The sequence below is a fragment of the Gymnogyps californianus genome, chromosome 5 (assembly GCF_018139145.2).
Source record: "Gymnogyps californianus isolate 813 chromosome 5, ASM1813914v2, whole genome shotgun sequence".
In the NCBI taxonomy this organism is placed as follows: Eukaryota; Metazoa; Chordata; class Aves; order Accipitriformes; family Cathartidae; genus Gymnogyps; species Gymnogyps californianus.
Genome location: NC_059475.1, coordinates 45,690,538 through 45,717,268, shown reverse-complemented (window position 1 = coordinate 45,717,268; position 26,731 = coordinate 45,690,538). Strand labels below are relative to the sequence as shown.

Sequence of the window (26,731 nt, the reverse complement as noted above, 5' to 3'; positions counted from 1 at the left end):
TGCCAATGTCTCGAAAGACATAAAGGCGAGTAAGAAAGGGTAAAGGGGAAGTCAGACATATGCTATCCTAAGAAGCCATGGCAAGAGGGAAAGAAAGTACCAAGGAGAGCAGGGTTAGTTGCAAGAAAAGGAGAGTAGATTTGGGTGAAGCCTCAAAGCAGGAAAAGGGAGGCAGTGCTCAAGAAAAATGAAGAGGGAGAGAGGGAGGGGAATTTGGAGCATCTGGCTGCGCAACAAAGTTAGTGTCCAGAAAAGAATGCATCCCCAATTTGCTTTATTAATAGTCATCTCTCTTCATCCTTCCCCTATTATTTTCCGTAGTTCAGAAGAAGCTGAACTATACAAGGACATCTAACAAGTTACACAAGAAAAATCCCTCCTTTAGAAAGAACTGCCAAAAAAAAAAATCTCATTTCTCAGTGAAAATGAAGCCACTACTGCCCTCACTTGGTAGCCATTTTGAGAAATATCTCTCTCTCCACAAGAACTATACCAGCAAATCCATGAAGATGCTCATCAGATTACATCTATCCTTAAATACGCAGGTGGGAGCAGGAAAAAACCCCAAAACTCCACAATGTAACTAACTCTAAGCAGCAAGGTTAAAAAAAGTGAAAAAGATTTTGCACCATATTTTTCTGAGCTTTAACTACGTATGAAGTCAGAGCATCTGGCAATAGAAAAGAGTTTGGAAGTTTGGATCCTCTTTCCACATATTTCCACAGCTTAAAGTATTTGAATTTCTTTTCAGTTTAACCATAAGTTTCCTGGATTTAGCACTTCTGTTTTGAAAATAGTGACAACAGTCCTATCATATATTTTGTTCTTAATTATGATTTCATCATCTCCACATTAACAATCATTTATTGGCAGCATACTGAAAGCATTTGTTGATAATACGCTTTCAGCCAGATCCTGGAAGATACTGAGCACAAGCAGCAAGCTATTTCACAAAGTCATGGCTCCCTCGATACTTTGAAGCAGAGGGCAATTAGGTTCACCATGCTTATCAGCTTCTTATTTTTTTAATTATGCACATAATCAGAAATATGAGGATACGAACCCCTGGCAGACATAGACAATACTTCTAAACAACAGTATTTCCTTACCTTGCAAATGCTTGCATTAGCTTCCTTCTATAGAGACCATCCTTAATTATTAGGTGGTCTGAGCTCCATGCCCATAGAATTTACATTTCCATGGGAACTGATTATTCAGAAGGGATTTCAATGTGTTTTAGAGCTCTCAGTACATAAACTTTCTCTTCTACTAGGATGCTGTCATCTTAAGGGATATCATGGGCCAGTTCAGCAATGCATCAAAAAATACAAAACATTAAATGACTCAAATCTACTATCAAAAAACCCCAAGCTTTAAACAACAGAATCAAATGCCAGCTTAATACATTCTCCAAGAGCTAGTTTGACAGCCTTACTAGCCTCATGCTAAGTGCAAGTCTGCAAATGGAAAATCCAAGTTATTTCTAGAGCCTCTATCAATAGCCTCTGGATGTTAGAATGGTGACAGATCATAAGTACAATGCTGGCAACAGCCCACACCCCTTCCATCTCAATCAAGTGTGAAACACAGTGTAAGAGCATTACTACCACTGAAATACCAGTTATGATTACCTTCAGTACTCTATAGTTCTACAGTTTTTCATATTATACTTCACTGTATCTTTCTTCCACTGTAATAACAAGGCTACTCATCTACCACACTTGTTCTCTCCAGGAAAGACAAGAGACTTGCATGCTACAGAATGTCTTGCTTCAACAGAAATTTACAGATTATTTTTAGAGACACTAAAGTCATAGGAACAGGCCTTACAGTAAGAGTGGAAAGTAGGAAAACTTTAATGCTTGTAAAATCTTCTAGGTGTTAACCTGAGATTAGAATAAACTCTTGAGGAAATCTTACAATCTTTTAGAGGATGATTTCACTCCGGGGCCCTGCTCTTTTCCAATTTCATTCTGGGGCCCCGCTCTTTTCCAATTTCGGGTCACTTCTAAGAATAGAATATTTGTCACCTAAAAGATAAGGGCCAAGATCCTAAAAGCAATTTAGAAACTAGATGGTAAAGTGGCACAGAAAATGAAGGGTGAGCCTGATGTTTTCCCAGTAACACAGTTTATCACAAGCACATGCAGCAACATTCTGCACGAGCTATTTTCCTAAGCATTAAAGGCTTCATGCCCAGGTATCTCATATTGCTATAATCCAGCCAAAGAGTGATGAAGGCACACATAACTGAGGCCAGGTCATCATCTGCCAGGATAGGACTGTTTCCTAGCCAAAGCATTACTCGTGGATGCTGCTATGTGGGAGCCTGCAATCAGCCAGGAATCCAAGAGTACTCCTAAACTGGAGGCTGGACTGTCCACATGCAGAGGCGCATCTTCAGCCAAAGGAGACTATTTTATCAAGTGAAACTCCAAAATGCTATCTTCTGCTCACCAACACCACCTCTTTCTTGCTCAGCCTCAAGCAGCTCTTATTTTCCCCCACTGTGATCTGATTCTGTCCAAGTTCTGGACTACTCCATAGGCTTTGCAATGCAGAGACTCAACACACTTAACACTACTGTGTATTGCTGGTAGTTAAGTTTGTGTGGTCTGAATGGTTCAACAACTGGATCCACATTGCTTTGAATTCTTATAAAGAATTTTCCTGTAGGACTTGTCAAGTTAAAAAAAAAAAATCTAGGAACAGGTGAAATTTTCCACTAGTAGTCAAACAGGAAGGTTTCCTCCCACTTCAGTGCATTCTTCTGACTCCACCTCATCTAAATCAGCAGTTCTTGTTAACAACGTGAAATATTATAGAGGTAACCAAGAAAGGAACGGATGTCTGTTCTGTATCCACCATCAGAAGGATATCAACTCTGTTTTGGCTTGAATTCAGATTTGCTTTCTCCATAATGCAGGTTCTAACCACAAGTTTTCAAAGTTGGATTTCTCCTGTGTTGACTGAACTCTCTTCCACCTGCCAACAGACTGGGCGGGGGGGTGGGGGGGGGGGGTGGAGACACGCAGAAGACGCAGGAGGAATGGTCCCCTATCACAGCATTAACCTGGGTCACCTCTGTGATATGTATTACACAGAGATAATATAGCTCACAGCAGAAAGGACATAGGAAGCACCTTCCCCTGTCTTTATGTTATGTACTGCTTGTATTCAGTGTCTAAATTGAACAACAAGGGATATCAAAGACACTCACTTTCATTAACTTGTTTCCCTGGCCTTACTGCACTCCCATTCTCTCAAAGATCCTCCCCTTCTAATGAATCTTGTCCTTTTAAAAATCTGAGGAAAGGTATAAGTTAGGAAAACTAAGGACACCTACTAATATGATATACAAGAGATTAGATTCCAAAAGCCTCTAAACAGAAATATTGTGGGAGAGCTTCTACCCCAAAACTACAGCTGGAAACAGGAAAGGTTAAACCAAGGCTGACTGTGCACTGTTCAGTTTCCACACAAACTGCTGCCAGCAATACAGCCTCCCAGGCAGAAGTAGCAGCAATCATATTGTGAACAGCCCTGGCAGCCTCCCTCCCTTTCACTGCAGCTTCTCCTTCCTCAGCAGGACAGAGGAGATGCCCTTCATTTCTGAATTCAAAACTTAGAATAGAGAAGTGACACTCGTACATTCAATTGTTCTGACACACCTGCCCATGTCTCAGCTGGTCACAGCCAAGTCACACAGGCACACACCAGCTCGGATGAAGGCAACAACCAGTTCCCTTTACCAGCAACTACACGCTGCTACAGGGCTCACTTTCAACAACAGCACATTTGCCTTCCCTCTGGCTGCACTTTCTTTTGGATCAGAGAGGGGGAAAGAGCAATCAAAAGCAAGCAGTAGGGTGGCAGCAGTGGCAGCAGGAACAGAAAATCAAGGAAGAAATCCTTACTAATTCCTTCAGGCTCCAGAAGTACTCTCAACCTCCAGACTAACAGTACATCACCTAGAGGCATCCCAGCTCTCCGCCTCCCTGTCATGCTTTAAACTTCCCCTGTTAAAAATCACCTTTGGCATTCAGATACTGACAGATTACTGCCCTCCCTCCCCATCTTGTAAGAGTTCACTATAAGCCGAATAAGCAAGCTTAAGCTCCACCTTCAATAGGCCACCTACTCCACAAGTGACATGCCATACTTTTCCTTATTGACCTAGGAATCTACAAAACATGTCACAGAGCCCACACTTATCTCCAGAAATCCCCAAATCCACCACACCACGCCAAACTTTGATTGGCCCCTAACCCACACCCCCATACTGCCTTAACCCAAACAACCTACCCTTTTACTGTCACGCATTCAGGCAGGACACTACCCAAGGGGCTGCACATTGCTTTTTGCCTTATCTCCAGCATTACTTCAGGAAATGAATTGACCACACGGTAAATTTTGTCATATGCAAGTCATTTTGGAAATACATAAACTGGATCATTAAATATTTACATAAGATGTTACATGGTTTTGCATGAAACTTGGCAGCTCTGGAATGCTTATTTCAGACATCTAGCCAGGGCCTGGGAAAGGAGGAGGAGAAGAGAAAAGACCCTGGAGTGGGAAGAAGGAAAGAATAGTTAATCCCTTTTCTCTCAAACAAGTGCTACAGAAAAAGCACACATTATCATAGTCTTTTCCATGACTGCACACAGAGTTCCTGCCTACATGTCCTGGAAATAACCAGTGTAGTGTTTCTATAAGCACGCTCCTGACATTTTACGCTTGGAGTCACTTTCTCATTCCCTCTTTCCTCCCCTTCCCGTGCATCAGACTTTGGCTTCCCTGTTAGTCTATTAGCTGCCACTTTGTTTAGGGAACTAAGGCCACACAGAAAGTTGTTTGCACCATTCAATTCTCTTTATGGTTCCCATGAACTCCTGTTAAAATCAGGATGAAAAGAAACAAGACGCCCAAAGGGAATTGTTCAATGGACTAGAACTGGTAGAAGAGAACTACAGGTATTTCCATTTTTAACACTATCAAGGTCTGGACTCCAAAATGCCACCTGGGACCCAGTTCCCTTGCAGTACAGGATAGAAAACAGAAGTCTAGAGACCGTCACAATCCCCCTAGCTCCAACATGAATATTTTCCACAGCATCCACCTGATATGTCAGTTAGCAACTGAGTATGAATAGGAGCCAAAGCTTGTAAGGGAATTACTAAACATAAAAAGGAATTTTGGTAACATCTCTATGATGGCAGAGTTTCTCTAACCAAAGCTGGGTAAAACTATTCAAACAGTTCTATATTAAAGAACAAGATCCAGGAGCAGTTTTACCAGATGTCTGCAGGGACAGGAAAAAAAAGACTTATTTTGCTTTTTTATCTTTTATAACAAATTTGCAAGTTTGCAACTTATGCACTACCATTAACAGGATTTTGAACCTATGGAGCATAAGGAAACACCATGAGGGTGACCAAGCACTGGCACAGGTTGCCCTGAGAAGTTGTAAAGTCCCCCTCCCTGGAGATATTCAAAAACCATCTGGACATGGTCCTGGGCACCCGGCTCTAGGTGGCCCTGCTTGAGCAGGGGGGTTGAATCAGATGACCTCCAGAGGTCCCTTCCAACCTCAGCTACTCTGTGATTCAGTGAACCTCTTTATTCTGTTTCTCACATTCTCTAGTTTCTCATTGTGGAGACTGTCACCAAGAGTTGCCCAGCCTCTCTGATTCGTTAGTACACCGACCCTGTCTGTTAAGCACAACAGTAGGGTCATGTAGTTATACCGAGAGATCCACTATGCCTGCATAGACCACCCTCTGCTACCCAAACACAGATTCAAAGAACTGGGGGCGGGGGGGGGGGGGGGGGGGGGGGGGGGAAGTAATTTGAGGAACATGAAAGACGAGGAGGGGTCTATAGAAGAGATCAAAAATGAATTTGCTAGTTAGTATTTAGCTACCTTTCCTTCAGAGTTTCCTAAAACATGCCATCAAGAAGACAGGTTGCTGAAGCTAGCAAGACACACTTCTTTTTACTGGAGAACGGTGATATGCTATGTCAATATTATAACTACATCACTGCAAGATATACAAATATTGCTCAAGGAGACATTTTTCCACTCCTTTTTTTAAGCAACTCTTTCAACCGAAAGAGCAGTTTTGATGAAGCTTAACAAGAGTAGGTTGTTCAAAATGAAACCCTTGTCCAAGGACCCTAAGGGCCACATCCTATACCACAGACAAATGTCTAGCTACCTGCCATGGGAACCAGATTTAACAAAGGGCATCATTAGGCCGTGACTTAAATATACATAGTAAAAAATATAAAAAATATTTATATTACATATATATAAAAATATATATAGTAGGCTTCCTTGCAACTCTCAAACAGCAGCAGCCTGCGGCCCAACTACCCCATTTTACAGAAGAAAATTCAAGGTAAAAAACACAGAGTCTAGAATCAGGTAACAGGTGTCTATAGAGGCAGTAAATTTCTATTAAAAGACAAATATAGACAGACAGATAGATCTTTCCCCTCAGTGATTCAAACCCTGCTTATCTTAATTAAAAAGCAAGGAGGCAGCAGAAAGTCTCCTGGCTTGATGCACTATCCACTGGTCCAAAGTCCAGTGGGGATGTCTAGTGAAAAACACTGCTCCACAGCTTCTGTGCAAGGCGATGTCTACCGAAGTTGTAGCCTGACCCCAGCTGTCCGTGCAGAAGTGAGTTACACTCCCTAAGAAGCGGAGGCCTGCCAGGCAGGGGTTACTGCAAGGGGGACAGGGCTGCTGCGGCCGGCTCAGCCGACTCTGGCCTAAGCACAGCCTGTGAGGTAATGTGAATTCCTTGGCTCAAAGCAAGCACCTGAATTCTTTGGAAACCACAGGAATCCAGCGCAGAAAAGGTAAATATCCCAGTGGAGCCAGTGCTAATTAGGAAGCCAGGCTACTGAAGGAGGGGGCGCTGCGAGGCTGAGGGGGATGAGCTCAGGCGGCAGGATGGCAGCTGGTGGCAGCCACTGTGAAGCCCGGCTGTCTACCCTGCCATTATGGGAACTCTCGTGTCCCTCTGGAAAGTCTCCCCCAGCTGTTGCTCCATGGGCCCTTTGCAAAAACATTTGGTTTTCAGCTCAGTTTTGCCTTTTTTTTTTTTTTTTTAATCTATTTTTCAAATTCAGTGCAAATCTGACTAAGCAGTTCTTGCTGGGCTAGGACCCTTCCAGCCATTCAGGCTCAGAAATAAGGCTGCCTAAACCTGGTAGTTTAGGTAAAAAAGTAGGCTATAGATAAGTCTCCCCAAAACAAGGAGCCATTTCACTATGAATTCCCCACACCATGTGTCAAGTCCCCATTATGTCTGCAGGCACCAAGCAAGAAAGGTCCACCAGGCTCCTTTCTGTCCCACAAGGAGGTACACAGAAGGAGGGAAGGTCAGATGGGAGAGAGGCAGGCATTCCTAGTTGGCAAAATGGGGAACGCTCACAAACAGGACAAGCTATTCCTGCCCCACGTCCTCTTCAGCTGTACTTCAGACACAAGTCAGGCTTGTTATTCTCTCCTTGTATGGATGCCCCTCCAAAAACCAGCATAATCCACCAATTCAACAGTTGGCTGTAAGAGCAGCCTTGGGGCTTTCACATAACTGGGCTTGGTGAGTCACCTTCAAAAGCATGTCAAAGTTTGTAATTAAGACTGTAGTTTTAATGCACCTCTTATTCATACTAGAATATAAAAGGTATGTCAATAAATATATTCCATCACATATTTTGCAAGTCTCTGATAAATAAAACTACCTACATTTTTAACATATGAATAGATACTGAGTTACACCCTTGGGCAAACCTGGACCAAGCTTGCCAAGACCGTCTCATTCTCCAAAACTACACCTTCAATGCAAAGGTCCCAGCTACAGTTCTCCAGGCTGTGAATCACAGATGGCCAATCTAGATGATAATTGTCCTTTCCAGCACCAAGTTACTAAATATCTGCCAATTTAACAGATGTACAGCAGCACACTTTGTCTACTTTTTTTTTTAAATATGTACTAGACAAGCGTTCGACACCACATTTCTCAGTCCAACAGACAAAGATCTTAAGTCACCCAGTGCTGCTTTATGCCTTAAGCACAGCTTCAGTCTTGTTTCAAGCCTCAAGAGAAAAAAACCCCACCCCACTCCCTCCAAACAGATCACTGAATATCCCCGAACGAATCTATTAGCAGCGTTCCTTCTAGAGGTGGACCAGGCCCAAAACATGCAAGAGGAAGTTTGATAGGGTTTGAGGGAGGCAAGACCAGAAAAGTAGTATTGTAACGAAAGATGAAAACATAGAGCACATTCACTGATAACATTCTTAGTAACTCTCCAGAAGTCTGATACCTGACTCTGCTGACCTAAGGCTCTGTCCCTACCAAATACAGCTTATTCCACAGGCAGTGGGGTGGAAATAGCTACAGAAGTAACCTACTCAAAATCAGCATTTCCTAAGTCCTACTTAATATTCTTTTAGGGGATAAACAAAAAAAAAGCTTTGAGGTCAATAGCTCCCTGAAAAATTGCATTAAAAAAAAAAAAAAAGAGAGAGAACTTTAGCCAGGGCAAACCAAACAGTTATTCAGCACTTCCAGCACAAACCAAGCAACAATAGCTGAAGGCTTTGTTACACACCTCTGGATACATACCCTTCACATCTCCTTCAAAGGAAACTTTCTTCACTCTTCCACATGGAAAGTGAAACACAAGTTACACACGGTGCATCCATAATCCCTTTCTTCTCAGCACCAAAGCCTCAAATTCCACTCTAGATCATGTCATGACAAGTCTAGCTGTGCCAACAGAAACCAGGCCTAAGGAAGTATCTGGTCAAACATCACAAGTGTGTATTATACCAAGTCTGTTCCTCTTAAAGATCATTACATCTTATGGTTTCCTGATACCACTCCTTTTCTGGTAGAGGTCACCAACTTTACTGAAACAGTCAGGTTCCTCTTCTGCTTGGACTATGCAAAGCATAACACTGGAGGGGAACATTACCTTTCAGACAGACTAAAAAAAAAGGGAAAAAAAATTAAGAGAACAACCCAGAAGAGGTCACCCTGACTACACTTCAGAGACTACCTACCTTCAGAAAGCAAACTCAAAACATGGAAGTCACCACAGTGACTAGCGGAGGTCACCAAAACTAGTTACCACAAGTACTAGCTGAGGTCCCGAAAACAGATTCCTTTGTTCTGCTGGTGGGTTTCCCCTTAGACTGCTTTCATACCACCTTTGATTCCAGGCCCTGATCTTACCTCCCAGTTCTCTGCTACAAATTGCTTCCACTCTTAAGCAGTATGGGGTTTTTTTCTTAAGTAAAGAATAAAAACCAGCTTCCACTCCCAAAGGTTAAAGCATTCCCCCCTCCCCGCACAGCTAAAGTTTTGTCCCAGCTTTAAACAAAAGCATTACACTGTGTGAGGCAATAAAAGGGTCTCTCCCAGCACTTAACTCACACCGTTAAATGGAAGGCAAAAAAGCTAAATAGGAAGCCAGAATCCAGTACCTCCAGGTTCCTTACCTCTCACCAACTGAATTTGCAAATCCAGGGCATGGGAAAAATCCAACTCGCCAAAGCTAAAGACCACTAGTGCCATCTGGAGGCCATGCAGAACAGCCCACCTAAAGTTTTCTGGCAACCTCTCTGCTCACGCTTGAGTGTTGTCCTCCAAAGAGAGCTTACCAGCACTTGCTGCACAAACATACCAACTCTACAGCCATAGAAAAAGGGAAAAGTTTAAGAGTAATTAAAGATAGTGGTTGCAATGAATTTATACCTATCATGTGAAAGCATTCAATTACAAGTCTTGCTACCAGCCTTTAGCCATAGCTGACACCACAGCTGAAATTGCTCAGTGGGCAGTTGAAGTTCAGTAACAGAACTAGAGTTACCCTCTAGAGTCAGGACTGTCCTTGATCCAGAGATAACATCTCGTTATTCCCTCCTCACCAGTCCCACAGTTGTGCTGGTACAGCTGACCGTATCACAGACTAGCATTAAGATATCTAGTGCCACAGTCTCCATATACTAGCTACCTCTCAGAGAGCTGTAAGATGGGATGCAATTTGAAGGAAAAGATAACTACAATTAGTAATACTGCAGTGTCCTGTACATATATGTTCCACTTATCATGTATGTGGACACCATGTGCTCTAGATTTGATTATAGTTTAAACAAACAGAATCTAAACACATATAAGACTGTTAAGGATTTAGAACACTGAAAAGTGATTTGCAAGCATTACTGCCACATGGGATCTTACCAAGATGGAGAGTGCAGAATTGTTGAGACTGATGCTTCTGGATGGATACCCAGAAAGAAAACTTAAGTTATTTGCTTAGGGTTGACTACAACACTGTTTCAAGCTCTAGAGGTGAATATTCTGCATGTCAAAAGACCAAAGAAATTCAGCGAGCCAGCATTCAGGTTATCAAGTAGGGACACTGGCTCACAAACTCAAAGAAATCAGGTCATTGTTTCAAGAGACCTTTTACCTAGGATAGCCCAGGTGATCTACAGTCTTGCTACCAGTAGGAGCTCCTGGACTATTATCTTCCAGGAGGGTATTTCCAGGCGCACGAAGGATAAAACAATCTTTGGGAAAAGCAAGCACAAATTTTCCAAGAGCAAATCATGTCTGATGCCTCCTGATTGCCTTGTAGGATGACATGAATGGTTCTGGGGACAAAGGGAGAGCAGTGGATGGCATGGCTCAAGACCTGAGCACTCAAATGGCCCCTGTAAAGCTAGAGGAATGGGCTAACAGAACCCTTATGAACTTCAGCAAAAACAAATGCAAAAGTGTTGCACCTGGGAGGGATAACTCTATTCAACAGTACAGGCTGGGTGGATAGAAAGCAGTCCTGGTGGACAACAAGCTGAACACGAATTAGCAGTTCGCCTTTGCAACAATAAAGGCTAACTACATGCTGGGCTGTATAAACAAGAGTGTAGTCGGTAGGTTGAGGGAAGTGATTAGTACCTCTTAATTGTGAGTGCTTAGCAAGCACTGGACACACATCTAGAACATCGTGTCCAGTTATGAACCCCCCAGTACAAGTAGAAGTATTGACTAAGTGGTGTAAGTCTGGCAGACAGCTATTAAAATGGGCTGAAAAACATGATGTACAAGGAGAAGCTGAGGAGAAAAGGATTGTTTAGCCTGCAGATAAGAAGGCTAAGAATAGATCCAACTACTGTGTTCAACTCCTTAATGCATTGCTATAAAGACATAGCCAGACTTTTCTCAAAGGTGCACAGCAGAAGGACAAGAGGCAACAGTCAAACTGCAACAAGGGAAATTCTGATTAGATATAAAACACACACATACCTTCACAGCGAGAATGTGAACAGCGAGCTGGAACAGGTTGTCAGGAAAGACTATGGAATCTCCATTCTTGGAAGATATTCAAAACTTTATGGTATAAGGCCGTAGAGCACCTGCCCAAACTTTGAAGAAGGTCTTGTCTTGAGAAGGAGGTTGGACTAAAAACCTCCAGACTTCCCTTCCCACCTAAATAATTTGATGATTCTATCTTAAGGGATTCACTAGAACTGTCTGACCAGTGTATTTCAGTCAAAAGAATATACTTGTTTTCTTCCTCATTTCCTTCCCTAGATCTCTAATACGACTAAACTGTTAAAAGAAAAAAAGAAAGCATACACATCCCCACATACACTTCCCCCCGAAGCAAAACATGTTACTCTACTGTCAGAGACAAAAATGGTATCTATCATGGAATTGGCACACTTGCCCCCAAACGGAGTAGAACACTTGTCTCTTACACAGATGTTTTTTTCCAGAAGTAAACTCCTTTGTTACAACAAGATCAGCAGAACTACCTTTAAGACATTAATGATGGTGCAAATCCTATTTTGGAGGCCTGCTACACACTGCCCATTTTCAGAACATCCTAGTAATCTACTCATATATTCACAATCGATGATCTTGTTTCCCTCTTTATTTTCCATTAACATGCAATATTAGCAACTAACAATTTAATTGCTGATTCCAGAGAGAAAAGTCTTGCATGCCAGGCATGTTTAAGGCTCCTTTTCTAAAGTGAATACAGCTGTCAAGTTTTCCACTGACCAAGATGAGCTGCCCCTTCCTGCCCTGCTTTAGGGAAACAATCTGTTCACATTATCTTTGCAGGCAGAAGCACATCACAACACACTTGAAGGGGATCTGTTTATCAATTTAAAGGAGGATATTTCTTGTGGGATCATTATTAATATATCCTTATGGATTCAGTATCTGCTTTGGATAAAGATAAGTTGGATTCAGTATCTGCCTAAGTCAGAGCCATGCAGGCTTGAACTCTAGAGATACTCTTTCTGGGTACGTCAGATGTGCTCATAAGACAGATTCAGCAGTCCTTAAAACTGTTGCAGAAGACACTCCTATAATGCTCTCTTCTCAGACACCACTACAGTTAATTTTCTGGTCTGTTGGAAATTCAGAGGGGTGATTATTTCAAATTTATTAGTTACTATAGACAGGTATTAAGCTAAACTTCCGTGATGAAGAGAAACAGGTATTTTTGGTAGATAAGTGTTCCTCCTGGAAATCTTAAGTATCATTCACAACTTACAAGCAAAAGAAAATTGACATCTTGCAGGGTAAGAACAGTGAACTAGTCTAAACCCACTTACTCGATACTGTAGAAAATACAAATACTGACCTAAAATTTAGAAGAGCAGTTGAAAGTATTAAAACAAAGGCCAATACAGCCAACAACAGGCCTCCAACTGCTTTTGTCTTTAGGATTAAACAGAAATTGAGAAAGTTTGTATTCCCTTTACCTTGGAGGATGGAGAAGGGGCACAAAGGCACCAAGAGTCCAAAGAGGTTTCGAGAAGAACCCAACCTTGAGAAAAAACAGGCCAATGATGGTGTGTGTGGCCATTCAACCCTTGAGAGTTGAAAACTTGCTTTATTTATTACATATGTAATAAAGTCCCTCCCTAAAGATCCTATAACCTATATAAAGAAAACTAATGGGACACAGCACGATGAAGTATCATGTATTTAAACTCCACAGAACTCCCTAACTGGCACTTCCCTCATTTGCTATTGTGTCAGGAGTACAGAGGCAAGCCAAGACATCTCTGGATCACCAAGTGCAGTTACACTGAGAAAGAAGAAACCTCCCCTACCTGGCCAATCCTTCCTCGTAGAGATAGATGACAAGTGGATCATAGGATGTAACCAGAACATAGAGGCGCACATCAAATTTGAAATCTGAAATACAGTTGTCAAGAGTCAGTGACTGCAAATATCTTTCAGACATCACATCCAGTCAAGGAATTTCAACAGACCCCAAGAGCAATAAACCATTATCTGCTGCTGACATAGATGCCTGAAGCTTTCCCAGTTCAAAAGCTTCCAGATTTTAAGGAATTCTCTAGTTACGTTTTGCCCGTACTAGAGGAAGACAAACCACTCAATTATTCAACTAAATTCCTGCAAAGGTTGCAGAGATCCTCAGGTGTGGGGTTAGGGAAAGAGTAAGCACACTCACCATCTATGAGCAGGGGGTTGCTGATGTAACGAGAAACCAGGATGTTGTCTTCCAGGACAATCTGGTTTGGCTACAGAAGAACAGAGAATTCAAGAGTGAAAAAACAGGAGGCTTAAGGAATAAGATGACTAGATCAAACCCACCAGTTTTTTCAGCCTTTCCCTCCTAAAGCCACTCTGTACCAAGAACTATGTCTGGGGAGGGAGGAAACAAAAACAAAATGAAAAAACACCACCATCAGTCACAACACACTTAAGGTAATTAGATCCTAACCAGAAGCCCAGGAATTATTACATGGCCAAAAAAACTGCCCACTGAATCTTCCATTTAAGTGCTCCTTAGAGTAGGATACAGATTTAACAGCCACATGGCAATGATGTCAATTAGGCAGGAAAAAAACCTACATCTAAGAAGTGACTGTCATTCTGTTTGCTTCTCAAGTGTTTAACCAAACACATGGAGGAGGGGTTTAGAAGACACTGGAAGGAGTATGTAACGACAGTCAGTGAGGAAGTCACAAGTGAACAAAATGACTCCTCAACTTGTGATATTTATAGCTAGATCCTGGGTTGGTATCCAACCTTTTTGCCTACATGAGTAAATACCTTCTACTGAGGTTCAGTTCACAGCAGGGGCTACTGTACCAGGAAGATGCTACCCTTGTAGCTCAGAACAGAAAGCTCTATCTATGACAAATATACATCACAAAGCCATGGGACCTGTTGAAAAAGCTTTTACTTTTTGCTGTATGCAAGCCTCTCTCTTGTAACCAGTTTTAACTACTCATACAAACAGTTTCTTGCAAAATGTTTTCTTGCCTTCAGTTTGCAAAAGAGCCAAGAGAACCCTGTCATCCTGCCTTTATTCAATTTTGTATGTATTCAGCCACATCACCAGCATCATGAGCAGGAAGTCTAGGCATATAGAGTGCACATATACAATGTGAGGGAACAAGCTCAACTTCCCTCAGCACATCACACAAAAGTGACAGCCTGTTTTATTATGGATCAGAGAAATTCAAAGGTTTGTTGTTTTGTTGGGCTTTTTTGTTGTTTTTAAACACTTTTGTGATGAGATTCTAGAAGACACTCCCTTAATGGCATCACACTGAAGGAAACTGAAGTCTTTGGGCCAAACTAGCTGAAGTGTTTCTGGAACAGATATACACAAAGGGAGATTGGTCCCAGAAGGGTCTTTTCCCCAGTTCATGGCCAACTGCCATATAAGCCTGAGCTTGTTCCTCTCTTTCAAGCAAAGAAAAATCTGACTGCAGCTCTGGAAATACTTACCTCATACACTTGGCGAATTTCTCCCTTATTTTATGGGAAATGATCCAAGTAGAGAACAGATGAGGCAGCATGACCCCTTCAGTGCAGGGGAGGCTAAAAGGGTTTGAGTGAGTGAAAACAAAATGACTCACCAGTCAGTTTTGCTGCCGAGAATATTTATTGGAATCCCCTCATGTGTTTGGCTCCTGCCCAGATGTATTTGTTACCTATGACAACCTAACTCCCTGAAAAGCCCCAAAAGGGCAAAAGACACTATAACCAGCACATTGAATTTGAAGAACCATCCCCATTACACCTCAGTAAGGGCACACTGGCATTTAGGTAACACAGCTCTAAGATTGATACACATCCTACTGTATCACATAAGGTTTCATTTTAACTGGTCTTTTCCAGGGGGAAGAGGGAGACAAGGGGACTGTTTAGGTCACACAGGGAAACAACTAAGGACAGTTCTGGGAATCTTCCCAAGGCCAGCCTACTGTCAGCCACAAGGAGAGCAGGAAGCAGCACAGCTTCCCAAACTGTCTCAGGAAGCATGAACTTGCTCCTAATAAGCTAAGACTTGGAAGCAGGTTGCAAGATAAGCACAGCATACAAAGAAATAGATTGCTTTTGGTTATGCAGCATAGGCCCAGGCAGGCTTTGCCAGCTGCTCAGGACTCTTGAACTGCGCACCAATGTATGGTTGAAATCCAGAGTAGGGCCAGTGTCTGGTTAGACGTTTCCATGCCCCTTGCCTGGAAGCTGGCATAGTTTTGCAGACAGTGTTACTGAAGAGCAGTCCTTTTGCTGAACACTTACATTGTTTATCAGGTAGACACCTCGACCCCTGGAAGAGGCCACGGGCTTCACTATCCATGGGCCTCTGTCCTTAGAATAGGTATCTGGTTAAAAGAAAACAGCACAAGTCTGAAACATCCTCCATTTTGCTTATTTACAGAGGAGCAAGACCCAAGAATGTTGCCTACAGTAAAAGCTTTAGAGAACTCCATGAGGAGATTAAAGTCTACTTTTTTTTATGTCCTATTTTACCCCTTGGGACTCACTGCAATTATTACAGCCCCTCCCTGAAGCCCCTCCTGCGGCTCCAATAGATTCATTTCTCTGCCCTATGCCTCCTTTTGGCACTTCTCTCTTCAGTACTCCCAGGTATTAGTCAGGGATATTGTGAAGTTGATCATCAACAATACTGTGCACAAAAAAAAGCTCAATTCTGGAGCCTTAAGCCCACATTAGCTTCTTGAGGACTTACACAGGCATGGAGTAAACAGCAGAGTAGAAATTATATAAAGAAATCATGTGGGCCTTTTCCACTGCCTTTCCAGCTTCCTCTAATTTTGTTGCTGGCATGATCAACAGGATGGGATATTAAAAGTAACTCCCTTCCCCCCACCCAGTTTTTTTGCTTTAGGTCTGGGCATCATCAGCCATTCACTTACTGCAGAAGTCCTGGTACTCTGTCGGGAGGATAAAGGTCTGAGGTAAGATATGGAACGTCTTGAATCCATGGGCCAGCTGCATACGACTGACGTTCTTGTATAGTCTGTCCTTTCGTGTCAGTTCATATGACCTGAAGTCCCAAAACAAGAGACTGTATCTGTTTTTTCCCCACAGAAAAAAAATGCACATTACAGCAACCCTTCATCCTAGTTACTAAAGCATCTGTAGCCCTGTCAGATGTCTAAACCCTAACCTGCAACTACTCTTCAGTTTTACTGTCTCTGTCCTATGGTCGTATTAATATCCATCCTCATTTGTAGCATCTCTTGCAATTCCCAAGACAGACTGAAGCACAGCAAACTGTTGTAAAGGTGTTTGTAAACTTTAGCAGATGCCATATGACTATCTCTGTAACTAAGAACCCAAAGCCTCAAATACTTTACTTATACCACCAAATAAAGAAAAAAAAAAAATTTAAAAAATCCAGTATTTGGGCTACAGACAAGCACTTCAACTTACATACTATCTCCCCAAAACCCCAAAGACCATTTAGAATGAAGACAGCATGTGGCACAGGCCCAGTGCATTGGGACTTTACAGTATCATAGATAGCTCTAAAAAAAATAGACTATACCAGTTCAGATTTTTGCAAACCATCACAAAGCTCTTGAGCAAAACATGATATTAAGGTCTTACCTAGGGAAATGATTGACTTTCTGAATATCTGTAAGGGAACGCAGCAAGTAGGGCTTCAAGTGTGATCCTGTCCACATGAGATTATAATCGCTGCTATTAGGGTGCACCTAAAAAGCAACATAAAAACACCACACACATAAAACCATAGAACTAATGAAAAGCACCACCACTTGTCCTACAGACTGTGACCTTATGTCTATAAGATCAAAGCAATTCTAGTTTAAGACAATCTCCTCTACCCATCTCTAATATTAGGGCAACTCTAGCCAGACTCCTGTCCTAAGCTACTGTACAGTGGTGCTAGGAAATAACCATGTCATATTTTTCTAAACAAACTTGTGGTTTTGTTCTTTTTATAGACTGTTTAAACCCAATTTGTGAAGCATTTTAGATTTCTTCAGGAAACTTGTGAGACCAATTCCTTAACTTGGTGTTACTCAGAAGAAAATCCACCATACACACACATCTCTCAAACTGTCATTAGCTGCATATAGGACATTCTTTACAGCCAGACAGGTGCTAGAAGAGAAACGTGAAACACTACATCAATGCTTCTGTGAGCTTGCAAAGGCTGAGAGATTAAATCCTTCAGATCTTCCCAAGGGTGTGAGATGACGCTTTAAAAGCAAGAAGAGAAAAAACACATGACGCAACTTCAGCATCCCTTTTTCCCTAATTTTTCAGGCTGAAGACTAAAGGGTACTCCTTTGAGAGAGTAAAATCATGACATATTTCCTGTCTGACTGGCAGAGTATGTAAAAAAAACAAACCTCAAGGGGGTCCACAGCAACTTCGCAGTTCTAACCCTGCAGAGTAGAAACAAAAAACCAAAACAAACAAACAAACCACAAAACAAAACACAAAAAAAACCCCAAAACATAATAATCATCATCATCACCACCTCCCAGCCCAGCATGTAATTAGATCTGAAGTTCGTTGCACTCACCTCATGGAATCCATGGGCAGTCAGAATGCTTCGAACCAGACGGCTATCTGTTCGTACAATCTTATAGGACAGGTGGTAGCGCTCTGTTAAGAGGGCAAGAGACACGGTATTAGAGTCTGCACCTAGAAGAATAAACCAAAGTTACCTATGCTACAAAAGAAGAGAGAAGAGCTGTTGTGGTTTAACCCCAGCCAGCAACTAAGCACCATGCAGCTGCTTCCCCCTCCCCCCTCCCAGTGGGGTGGGGAGGAGGAAAAAAAAAGGTAAAACTTGTGGGTTGAGGTAAGAACGGTTTAATAACTAAAGTAAAATAAAATACACTACTAACTAATAATAATAATAATCATACAATAATAATAATTGTACTGAAAAGGAATATAACAAAAAAAGAAATAACACCCAAGAAAAGACAAGTGATGCACAATGCAATTGCTCACCACCCGCTGACCGATGCCCAAGCAGTGATCTGCCCCTCCTGGTCAACTCCCCCTGCTTATATACTGGGCATGACATTCTATGGTATGGAATATCCCTTTGGCTAGTTTGGGTCAGCTGCCCCGGCTATGCTCCCTCCCAGCTTGTTGCACACCTGCTTGCTGGCAGAGCATGGGAAACTGAAAATCCTTAACTTAGGATAAGCGCTATTTAGCAACAACTAAAACACCAGTGTGTTACCAACATTATTCTCACACTAAATCCAAAACACAGCACTATACCAGCTACTAAGAAGAAAATTAACTCTATCCCAGCCAAAAATCAGGACAAGAGCACCATAAGACTCAGCACAGTACGGCTGCACCTAACCCACAGTGGAGCATCCACACAGTAGCAGCACATAACAGGCAAAGTGTGACAGGAAATGCCTGTCCATCTCTTGGGGCATTAACTCCAATGACGGCATTGAACTGACTTACATCAATCCTTAGGTATAATATTGCTGCATCACTGAACCCTATCGTATCAAAATAAAACACAGGACATCCTAACAAATGCCCAGATTTTTTTTTTTTTTTTTAAACAGCTCTTTATATAGACTGCTTTGTAACACTCCAAACATGATTTCAGTGCTTTCTTCTCTATTCAAGATTGGTATTCCTAGCTAAAAGTAATCATGCCATATGCCCCTCATTGACATAGTCAGCTTATATGATCACTTTTTAGATCTTGAAAACCCAAAATAAAACACTGAATTTTGTTCACGTCTCATTCACCTGTACTGATCTTCCAATAAATAACTGCAAAAAATAGTAGGAAATAAAGTAAATAGGACAAGGAAAGAAAAAGAGAAAATCACTATCCAAGTAGAAAGTCATAAAAACAAAAGCAGTAAGGAGCACTGGAGGTATAAGATAAACAGAAAGCAAGTAGCAAGACTAGAGGCTCATCATACAAAAGGATGTGGCAATCCTTAAAAGAGTTCAAAGAAAGCAGGGGCAGAAATTGCAACAGAATATAATACAGAATCACTTGAAAAAGGCACTTTACAAATTGTTTCAAACTGAGAATAGAAAGATGAAGATTAGATTAAACCTCAGGAAATATGTTCTACCAATAAAAATAAGTCTAAAGAAAAGAGTAAGAAGTATCATAATCTGGGACCAGACAAAGCTCAATGAAATTTAACAAGTTGCACTATTCAGCAGTAGACTTGTTAAACCATGAAAAGCCTCTACCTCCTGAGAAAAAGCAGAAGAGACACCACATTCCAGTTAGGATACAAGTTACAATCACCATCAGCTTCTGCCACCATTCAAGTATGTTTTAAACTCACATGAAAAGGATCAGGAGTTTCCACACACAAATCACCTTCTCCACCCCTTACCCCAATGAGCCAGAAGCATTTCTGCTTGGATAGGATATTAGAAATGAGGGCACCAATTACCTAAGAAAGGGAGAAGCAAGAGAAGAAAGGAGTGTCAGCACCTTCACAAAAAGAAGCTGAGTATATTTTAGCTTTTCTCCAACTCAGCACATCCAGAACGAGCTCCCAGCTGTACACACCCGCAAGTACTAACTCTCGCAATCCAGAATGACTGTTTATAACAACTCTGCCTCTTATGTAGAGGCTCTCCCTTATTTGACACTAGACAGGTTTGGTCTCCCGACTCAAGTGCTGCCAGAGCAGCAATCATTTTGCTTATGGCCTTACTCACAGTTGTGAGGCTGCAGATGCAGAGATTTGTTACTACAGCTTACTACTGTTCTTACCACTGTGGGGCTGGCTGCTTTATTCCCCAGTGAAACCCTCTCAAAACTCACTGCAATGTCTGACTAATTTCTTAGCTACAGAGCAGTGAATTTATATTGTGGTTGTAAGTTCTAGCATGGCCTCCAAGTTCAATTTGCAAGCAGACAGTTCCAACTCAAAACACATCAGGACCCAACGGAGGGACAAATAGAGACACTTGTCACAACCCAAAGACATGATAAACATTCACCAACTGATCAAGCATTTCTGAACATCTCAGTGCTCAGAGGCAAGAGAGGACTGTAGTTTCCTTCCTACCACGTCCTCTTCCCCACCACAAAGAGAAGGGAACATCCAGGTAAGAGACTTCCACCTCATGCCTTCAGGCCAAAAGCTGGCACATAGTTGCACCCACCTCCAATTAGGCGGAGGTAGCTGTCGTTGGTCAGAATGGCTTCAGCATGAAACACCAAGACAGGGATCCGCCTGCAGCCACCACCAGTCCACTTGATACATGGATGATCCCTGAAATGGCAAGATAATCAGTATAAGCAACTGCTGAGCCTCATACACAACAACAGTTACTTACAATGAGGACAGAGCAATTCTCCATACTTGCCCATGCCTGCCCACCTAGCCTGTCGGCAGGACACAGGCAAACACACTGTGGGAAAATAACAGAAGATTGGCGAGGAGGATTGTAAACACACTCAAGTGACTTGCAGCTGGGGTGTAGAAAAATACATGTATCATTCTAACTGTTGTCTATCCTTGTGTGTTTGACAAGTAGAACATCTGTGTTCAGATAACATAGGCCTGTGATAGACTTAGAGGCATCCTATCGAACATGCTTGAGATTCCTGCCCTGTTGTGGGAAAGGTCAAAGCATGGTGGTAAACTACGCCTGCGCAAATCCCTGAAAAACAGGCGCAAACAGCAGGTTCGGCAATCCTCTAGCAAGGACCGAGCTCCACGGTGCCTGCGTTCCCACTTGTGTGCCTCTGCCTGGGTGCTGCTTTGGGGATCTCCTGGTTGGCAAGGTAACGGGAAAAAAAACTTACTCTTTGCGTTTCAGCCATGGTTTTGTGGTTGTTCCTGTGCCCTGCCTGTGCCGACTCACACATTTGGCATAGTCAGCAGGATCCAGCAACAAGCATAGCTTGGCATGGCTGGCAAAAAAGTCAGGGACTGGAGAGGCCATGACCCCCCGTACTCCGAGATGGCCCAGTTCTGAGCGCTGGACCCCTGCGGCCACTTGCCTAGCTACATTGGCTCCGCCAGAAGCATTGCCTGAAATAGATGACGGGGCGGTGGTTAGCCCCCAGACAACTGAAACGGCTATGTGCGGATTGCCATGGAAAGTGGCATCAGATTCTTCTCACAAGTTAGCGGGGAGATTGAGATGGTTATTAGTTACTGGTCTCAGAGTTCTTGATCGTGAAGTTGTTGCATTAGAGTAAAATGAGAGAACTGGAAAAGGCAGTCGGGACTTTACAAGATGCAAAGGCAATTGCACAGGAAGTAATTACTACTCAAGCAAAGCAGTGCTATGGGTTGCAAGACACTGTAGAACAGTTGATAACGCATATTGCTAACAAACAGGGGCAGGGGGGTGTGAGCGAGCAGCTGTGTGGTGCTCAGTTGCTGGCCGGGGTTAAACCACGACAGTCCTTTTTGACGCCCAACGTGGGGCATGAAGGGTTCAAGATAATGACAGATTTGATTGGAATGCGCTAGATCGAATTTATAGTTGTTATTGCTGTTTAGCTATTAATCGGCAGGCTTCTGTGCTTGCCATGGGGCTTGCTTGCCTTACTGTATGTTAGAGTCTAGCGCTCATTAGTGGCTGCTTTTTGCTTTCGCCGCTTGCTGTACTGCTTATCAATTTACTCTGATGTGCCTGGGAACATCCTGAGAACAGCAATGGCTTATGCGTTGATGATGGGATACAATCCAGACAGGGTAACAGTAACGAGAAGTATCAAAACGCAGCTTTTGAGAGGAGCACCTGGCTCAGTAAAACCCTTGATTATACCAGCAGTCACAAATGCTACTGGTAATGTAGGCGCCCTAGCAAATACCTTGAGGGAAATTCAGGCTGTAACTTCAGGACCATCTGTGCGGGTGGTGGATAAAGGAAAGCCAGCAAAACCAAAAGGAGTTACATCACAGGTGACGAGGAAACAAGTGTGGAATGATCTTGTATGAGGCAGTATCCCACGATCAGAAATAGATGGGATCACAACATCAGAAATGTTTTGCTGATGGTGAAAATTAGCACCTACACAAAAAAGCCAACCACTCCCGGCCCCACCGCCAACTCTGTCCCCACCCTCCACCCCCACGTGCCATCTCAAGGCAACGCACTACCTGGCAAATGCCAAAACAGCAGAAATGAAGGTTTGGCAGGTCCCCCAAAATTGCCAAATCCTATTTGGCCTGTTCAAAAAACAGACAGCACTTGGAGAATGACTGTAGATTACAGAGAATTAAATAAAGTCACCCTCCCACTTGCAGTTACGGTACCAGACATGGTTAGCTCTATAGAAAAAAATCAGCAAAAATTTACAGCCCTGGAAGGGGGTGACAGATCTTCCTAATGCTTTTTGATAGCGATTACATATTTATAAGGCATGCGCACATAATTGTACTATTTGTACACAGCTACATTTAAGGGCATTATATAGGCCATGGGGAAAGATAAAACGGGGTCAGTGGACCTTGAGTACCTGGTAGGTTGATTACATGGGCCCCCTGCCCCTGTCGCAGGGGTGGTGATATGTATTCACTGCTGGTGTCAGTATTCAGTACGGTGTCAGGACTCTCTTTTGCTAAACCCACCAAATATGCTAATCAACATAGCACAACTGAAGCATTAGAACAACCCATTCTCTCCCAAAATATTAACTACAGGGGAAATGGAATTGTTTACACCGATACATTGTGTGGTGGGACTGGGATCTATTAGACTAGATGTGAAGATTCATATAATAACCCCCGAGAATGCCATATGGTTCTGTACCCCAACTTCTCTTATTTTATATTCTTTGTTGATATCAGATTCTCAAGTTCTTGTACTTCAGGTATCTTCAACAAATATCTGTGCCTTATCTAGAGGAGACAGCATTGGAACAGTATTATTGGTGTCGTGAACCCAACATCGAACTGAAGTTCCATCTGAAAAAGCGCAAGCCGTAGCTCTTCAATCCGTGTGGGCAATTACCCTACATCAGGTTATCAAACCCGGAGTAATAGCTGAGGGAGCTGGAGCAACGGTGTATGTATTACTAGAAGGAGACTACACTCCTGTTTTCCTCCCTTATCACAGGTTGGGTCGTCATGCTTTGTAGTCTTGTACTACAAGCACGTGCCCTGGATACATTTTCGCGAGATCACCATGTAAATACTTGGATTTGGTTGGCCTCTACTGTAACTAACTCATCTGTCCTTTGTATTGAGGGGAGATTAACAGCTGCAGATCTCTTGACAGCGTGTTTCATTGGCATGCCAACCCCAGTAGCTGTATTACAGAATTATACTATGCTAAGTGGTTTTTATATTAATGTTCCTCGTTGCTATTTTTTCCAAGTAGGTAACAGCTGTATGCCAAGGAACATTACAAAATCAGGTGGCAGTGGACCATCTCCTTCTTTGACACCATAAACACTGCTCTGATTTTGAAGGCATGTGTTGCTTCAACATAACTGATGAATCAGCCAGCACAGAGGATGACATTCAATATCTCCAGGACTTAATGCATCAAATGAAACAATCTACTGGTGGTACCTGGCTGGCTGCGTGGTTTAATTCCCTGACAGGATGACTGGGACACGTGATTCAAAGCATTACTGTAGGGATATGTTTATTCCTTTTTCTGTATATTTATTATGTGCCTCTGTAAATTACCCCACCCTACACCCTGCAAGCCCAAATGAACACCTCCAGCTTTACCAGCCCCAATGGAAGTGGTCCCTTGAGCAAGGGGCTGCATGTCGGAAAATAACGGAAGATCGGCAAGGAAGATTGTAAACACACTCAAGTGACTTGCAGCTGGGGTGTAGAAAAATACATGTATCATTCTAACTGTTGTCTATCCTTGTGTGTTTGACAAGTAGAACATCTGTGTTCAGATAACATAGGCCTGTGATAGACTTAGAGGCATCCTATCGAACATGCTTGAGATTCCTGCCCTGTTGTGGGAAAGGTCAAAGCATGGTGGTAAACTACGCCTGCGCGAATCCCTGAAAAACAGGTGCAAACAGCAGGTTCAGTGATCCTCTAGCAAGGACCGAGCTCCACGGTGCCTGCGTTCCCACTTGTGTGCCTCTGCCTGGGTGCTGCTTCGGGGATCTCCCAGTTGGCGAGGTAACGGGAAAAAAAACTTGCTCTTTGCATTTCAGCCGTGGTTTTGTGGTTGTTCCTACGCCCTGCCTGTGCTGACTCACACACACATGCTAGGCACCCTTGGTACTCAGCCATAAAGGGAATCTTCCAGATCATCCTCTTTTTGGGTTGGTCTTGCCAGTCTAAGTCAGAGTTCCATTTAATTTGTATTTATTTTACTGAGTGTAATTTGGGAGAAACCCTATGAATTTTCACAGCTACAGTTCTCCGGATTTATAGCCTGAAAACAGGATCTATAATTCAGGATAAACCATAATTGCTGGCATCCACACAGCTAGACCCTATAATGCAGGTTCCAGTCTCCAATTTAGGAACCGTAAACCAGTGCATGCTGCCTGGTTGTAGTCCTGGACTCCGAAGTGCACAAAGGCACTCATGCAGAGTTTGAGAGACTAGAACAGGCTTGGCTCAACACAAAGGATGAACTTGTGTGTTCTTCCTTTTTAATTTCTGCCAGATGCAGTGGAATGCAAGCCCAGAATTCAACAGCGATGCCCCCAGCCAGCCACTCAAGCTACATGTTCCGAGATACAGTGATCAGTTCTGTCCAAAACAACAAGACTACATTGGGAACTATCATCTCCTCAGAGGAATTAAGGACACACCAAAAAAACCTAAGATTTGTTATATAAAATCCTAAGATCACAGAAAGAAAACCTGTCAACCTCCCTAAGCAAATAAAACTCAGACTGCTTATTACTCACTGTGCCAGGAAATGGAACCATGAAAAAGTTAACAGAAAACAGAGACTGAGGGGTTGGAGAGACACATCTCTATCTACACAGACAAGAAGAAATATAAAGACTGGCAGAGATACACAAAAGCATTTGTCTATAGAATGTGTACGATCATTGTCTGCCAAAGGTTTGGAGAAACTACAGAAGACAAAACACTTCCTACACTTCGAACACAGGAACAGAGATAAAAGGGCAACTTTCTGATGCCAGGACAAGTAAGTACTCTTAAGTGTAACCTTGGTCCTCTCAACCAAGTTATTACCATTATCACGCAGACAAATTAACTTCACAGCACTCCTATCTGCTTCCACCATTTCTAAAGAAAAAAAAAATTTAAAAAAAAAACAAACAACAACTACTGGGGTGTAATTAGCTGGAAGGGACTCGAGAAGCTTCCAGAATTTACACTACAGGCCAGAGCCTTATATAAGTGGGAAAGGAGCTGAGGCAACAGGAGGGGAGTTTATGTTAAGCCTGTCCTGAGGATTTGCAGTAAGGCTCAATCCTCCAGGTGACAGTCATTCATTCCTAGCATGACCTTTAGTCACTTGATGCAGACACATGGTTACAACTACATTCTAGGTGAAGGTAGTTCTGGACTTTTCCATCCATGAGGGTCTGGCAAGTCTGAGCCAGCTACCTGGTATGAAGCAACATTCCTCTAAATGCCTTAAGTCACTGCAGTTTGCCACTGGACACTTAGTCATAATATGCACCCAAAAGAAAACAAACAGGACATATTAAAGTAGGTCCAGCTGAAACACAAAAGGGATTCCACTCTGGGAAAGCATAAGGGAGCGAGCCTTTCACAAGCAAAGATAAAAGAAGTTACTAAACAAAGATGGAACAAACACACACTACTAAGCAATAAGAACTCTAGCAGTTGAGTTCTCACAAGACCGTTTTTAAAAAAGGACATAAAACATTGCATATCAGTCTGCTGTACAGAAGATTTCCATTCTCTGCAGCGAAGTGAAAACTAAAACAAAACAAAAAACTAAACAAACAAAAAGAAAGGACAGTCATTTCCTTCATTTTCTTAAACATCATCAAGAAAGTTCCCAGCTTAGGAACATGACAGGAAGAGACCAGTGAAATTACAGGCTTTAGAGTAGCCAAGGAAGAGCTGCACCTCCAACCCTGATGAATATGGTGGTCTTTTAGGCTACAAATGTAGGTAGCCTGCCCACAGGCTTGAGGCCCGAACCAACCACCTTCTGCTTTATAGGTAGGAGGAGGGTAAGGAATGCAAGTGTCTTTTCAGATTAGTACAAATCCTGCAGGAAGCACAGGGAGATAGAAACAGTTAAGAGGGTTTTTTCGTACTTACTCCAGCCCATCTACATCATCTTCCTTCTCTTCCTCCTCCTCCTCTGAGGATGAGCCAGTTTCCTCCAGATCTCGAGCCATCCCAACTGGCATTTCCTCTGGGAGTTTTCATACAGCCCAGTCTCAGTAGCCTCTGAGACTCCTTCCTGCAGATTCAAGGGATCTTGCAAGACCA

General features: G+C 42.7%; 1 protein-coding gene across 1 annotated transcript in view; it reads right to left on the bottom strand.

Moving 5' to 3' along the window:
• Positions 1 to 26,705, bottom strand: part of TTLL5 (tubulin tyrosine ligase like 5) — a 140,970-nt gene extending 114,265 nt beyond the window's left edge. Inside the window, exons 1-8 of the mRNA XM_050898285.1 lie at positions 26,558 to 26,705; positions 20,502 to 20,611; positions 17,899 to 17,981; positions 16,953 to 17,059; positions 16,256 to 16,386; positions 15,618 to 15,700; positions 13,528 to 13,597; positions 13,163 to 13,247 (exon numbers count right to left, since the gene is read on the bottom strand). Coding sequence (XP_050754242.1) covers positions 13,163 to 13,247; positions 13,528 to 13,597; positions 15,618 to 15,700; positions 16,256 to 16,386; positions 16,953 to 17,059; positions 17,899 to 17,981; positions 20,502 to 20,611; positions 26,558 to 26,649 — 761 coding nt within the window. The 5' untranslated portion in view covers positions 26,650 to 26,705. The remainder of the gene's footprint in view (positions 1 to 13,162; positions 13,248 to 13,527; positions 13,598 to 15,617; positions 15,701 to 16,255; positions 16,387 to 16,952; positions 17,060 to 17,898; positions 17,982 to 20,501; positions 20,612 to 26,557) is intronic.
• Positions 26,706 to 26,731: the final 26 nt, after the last annotated feature.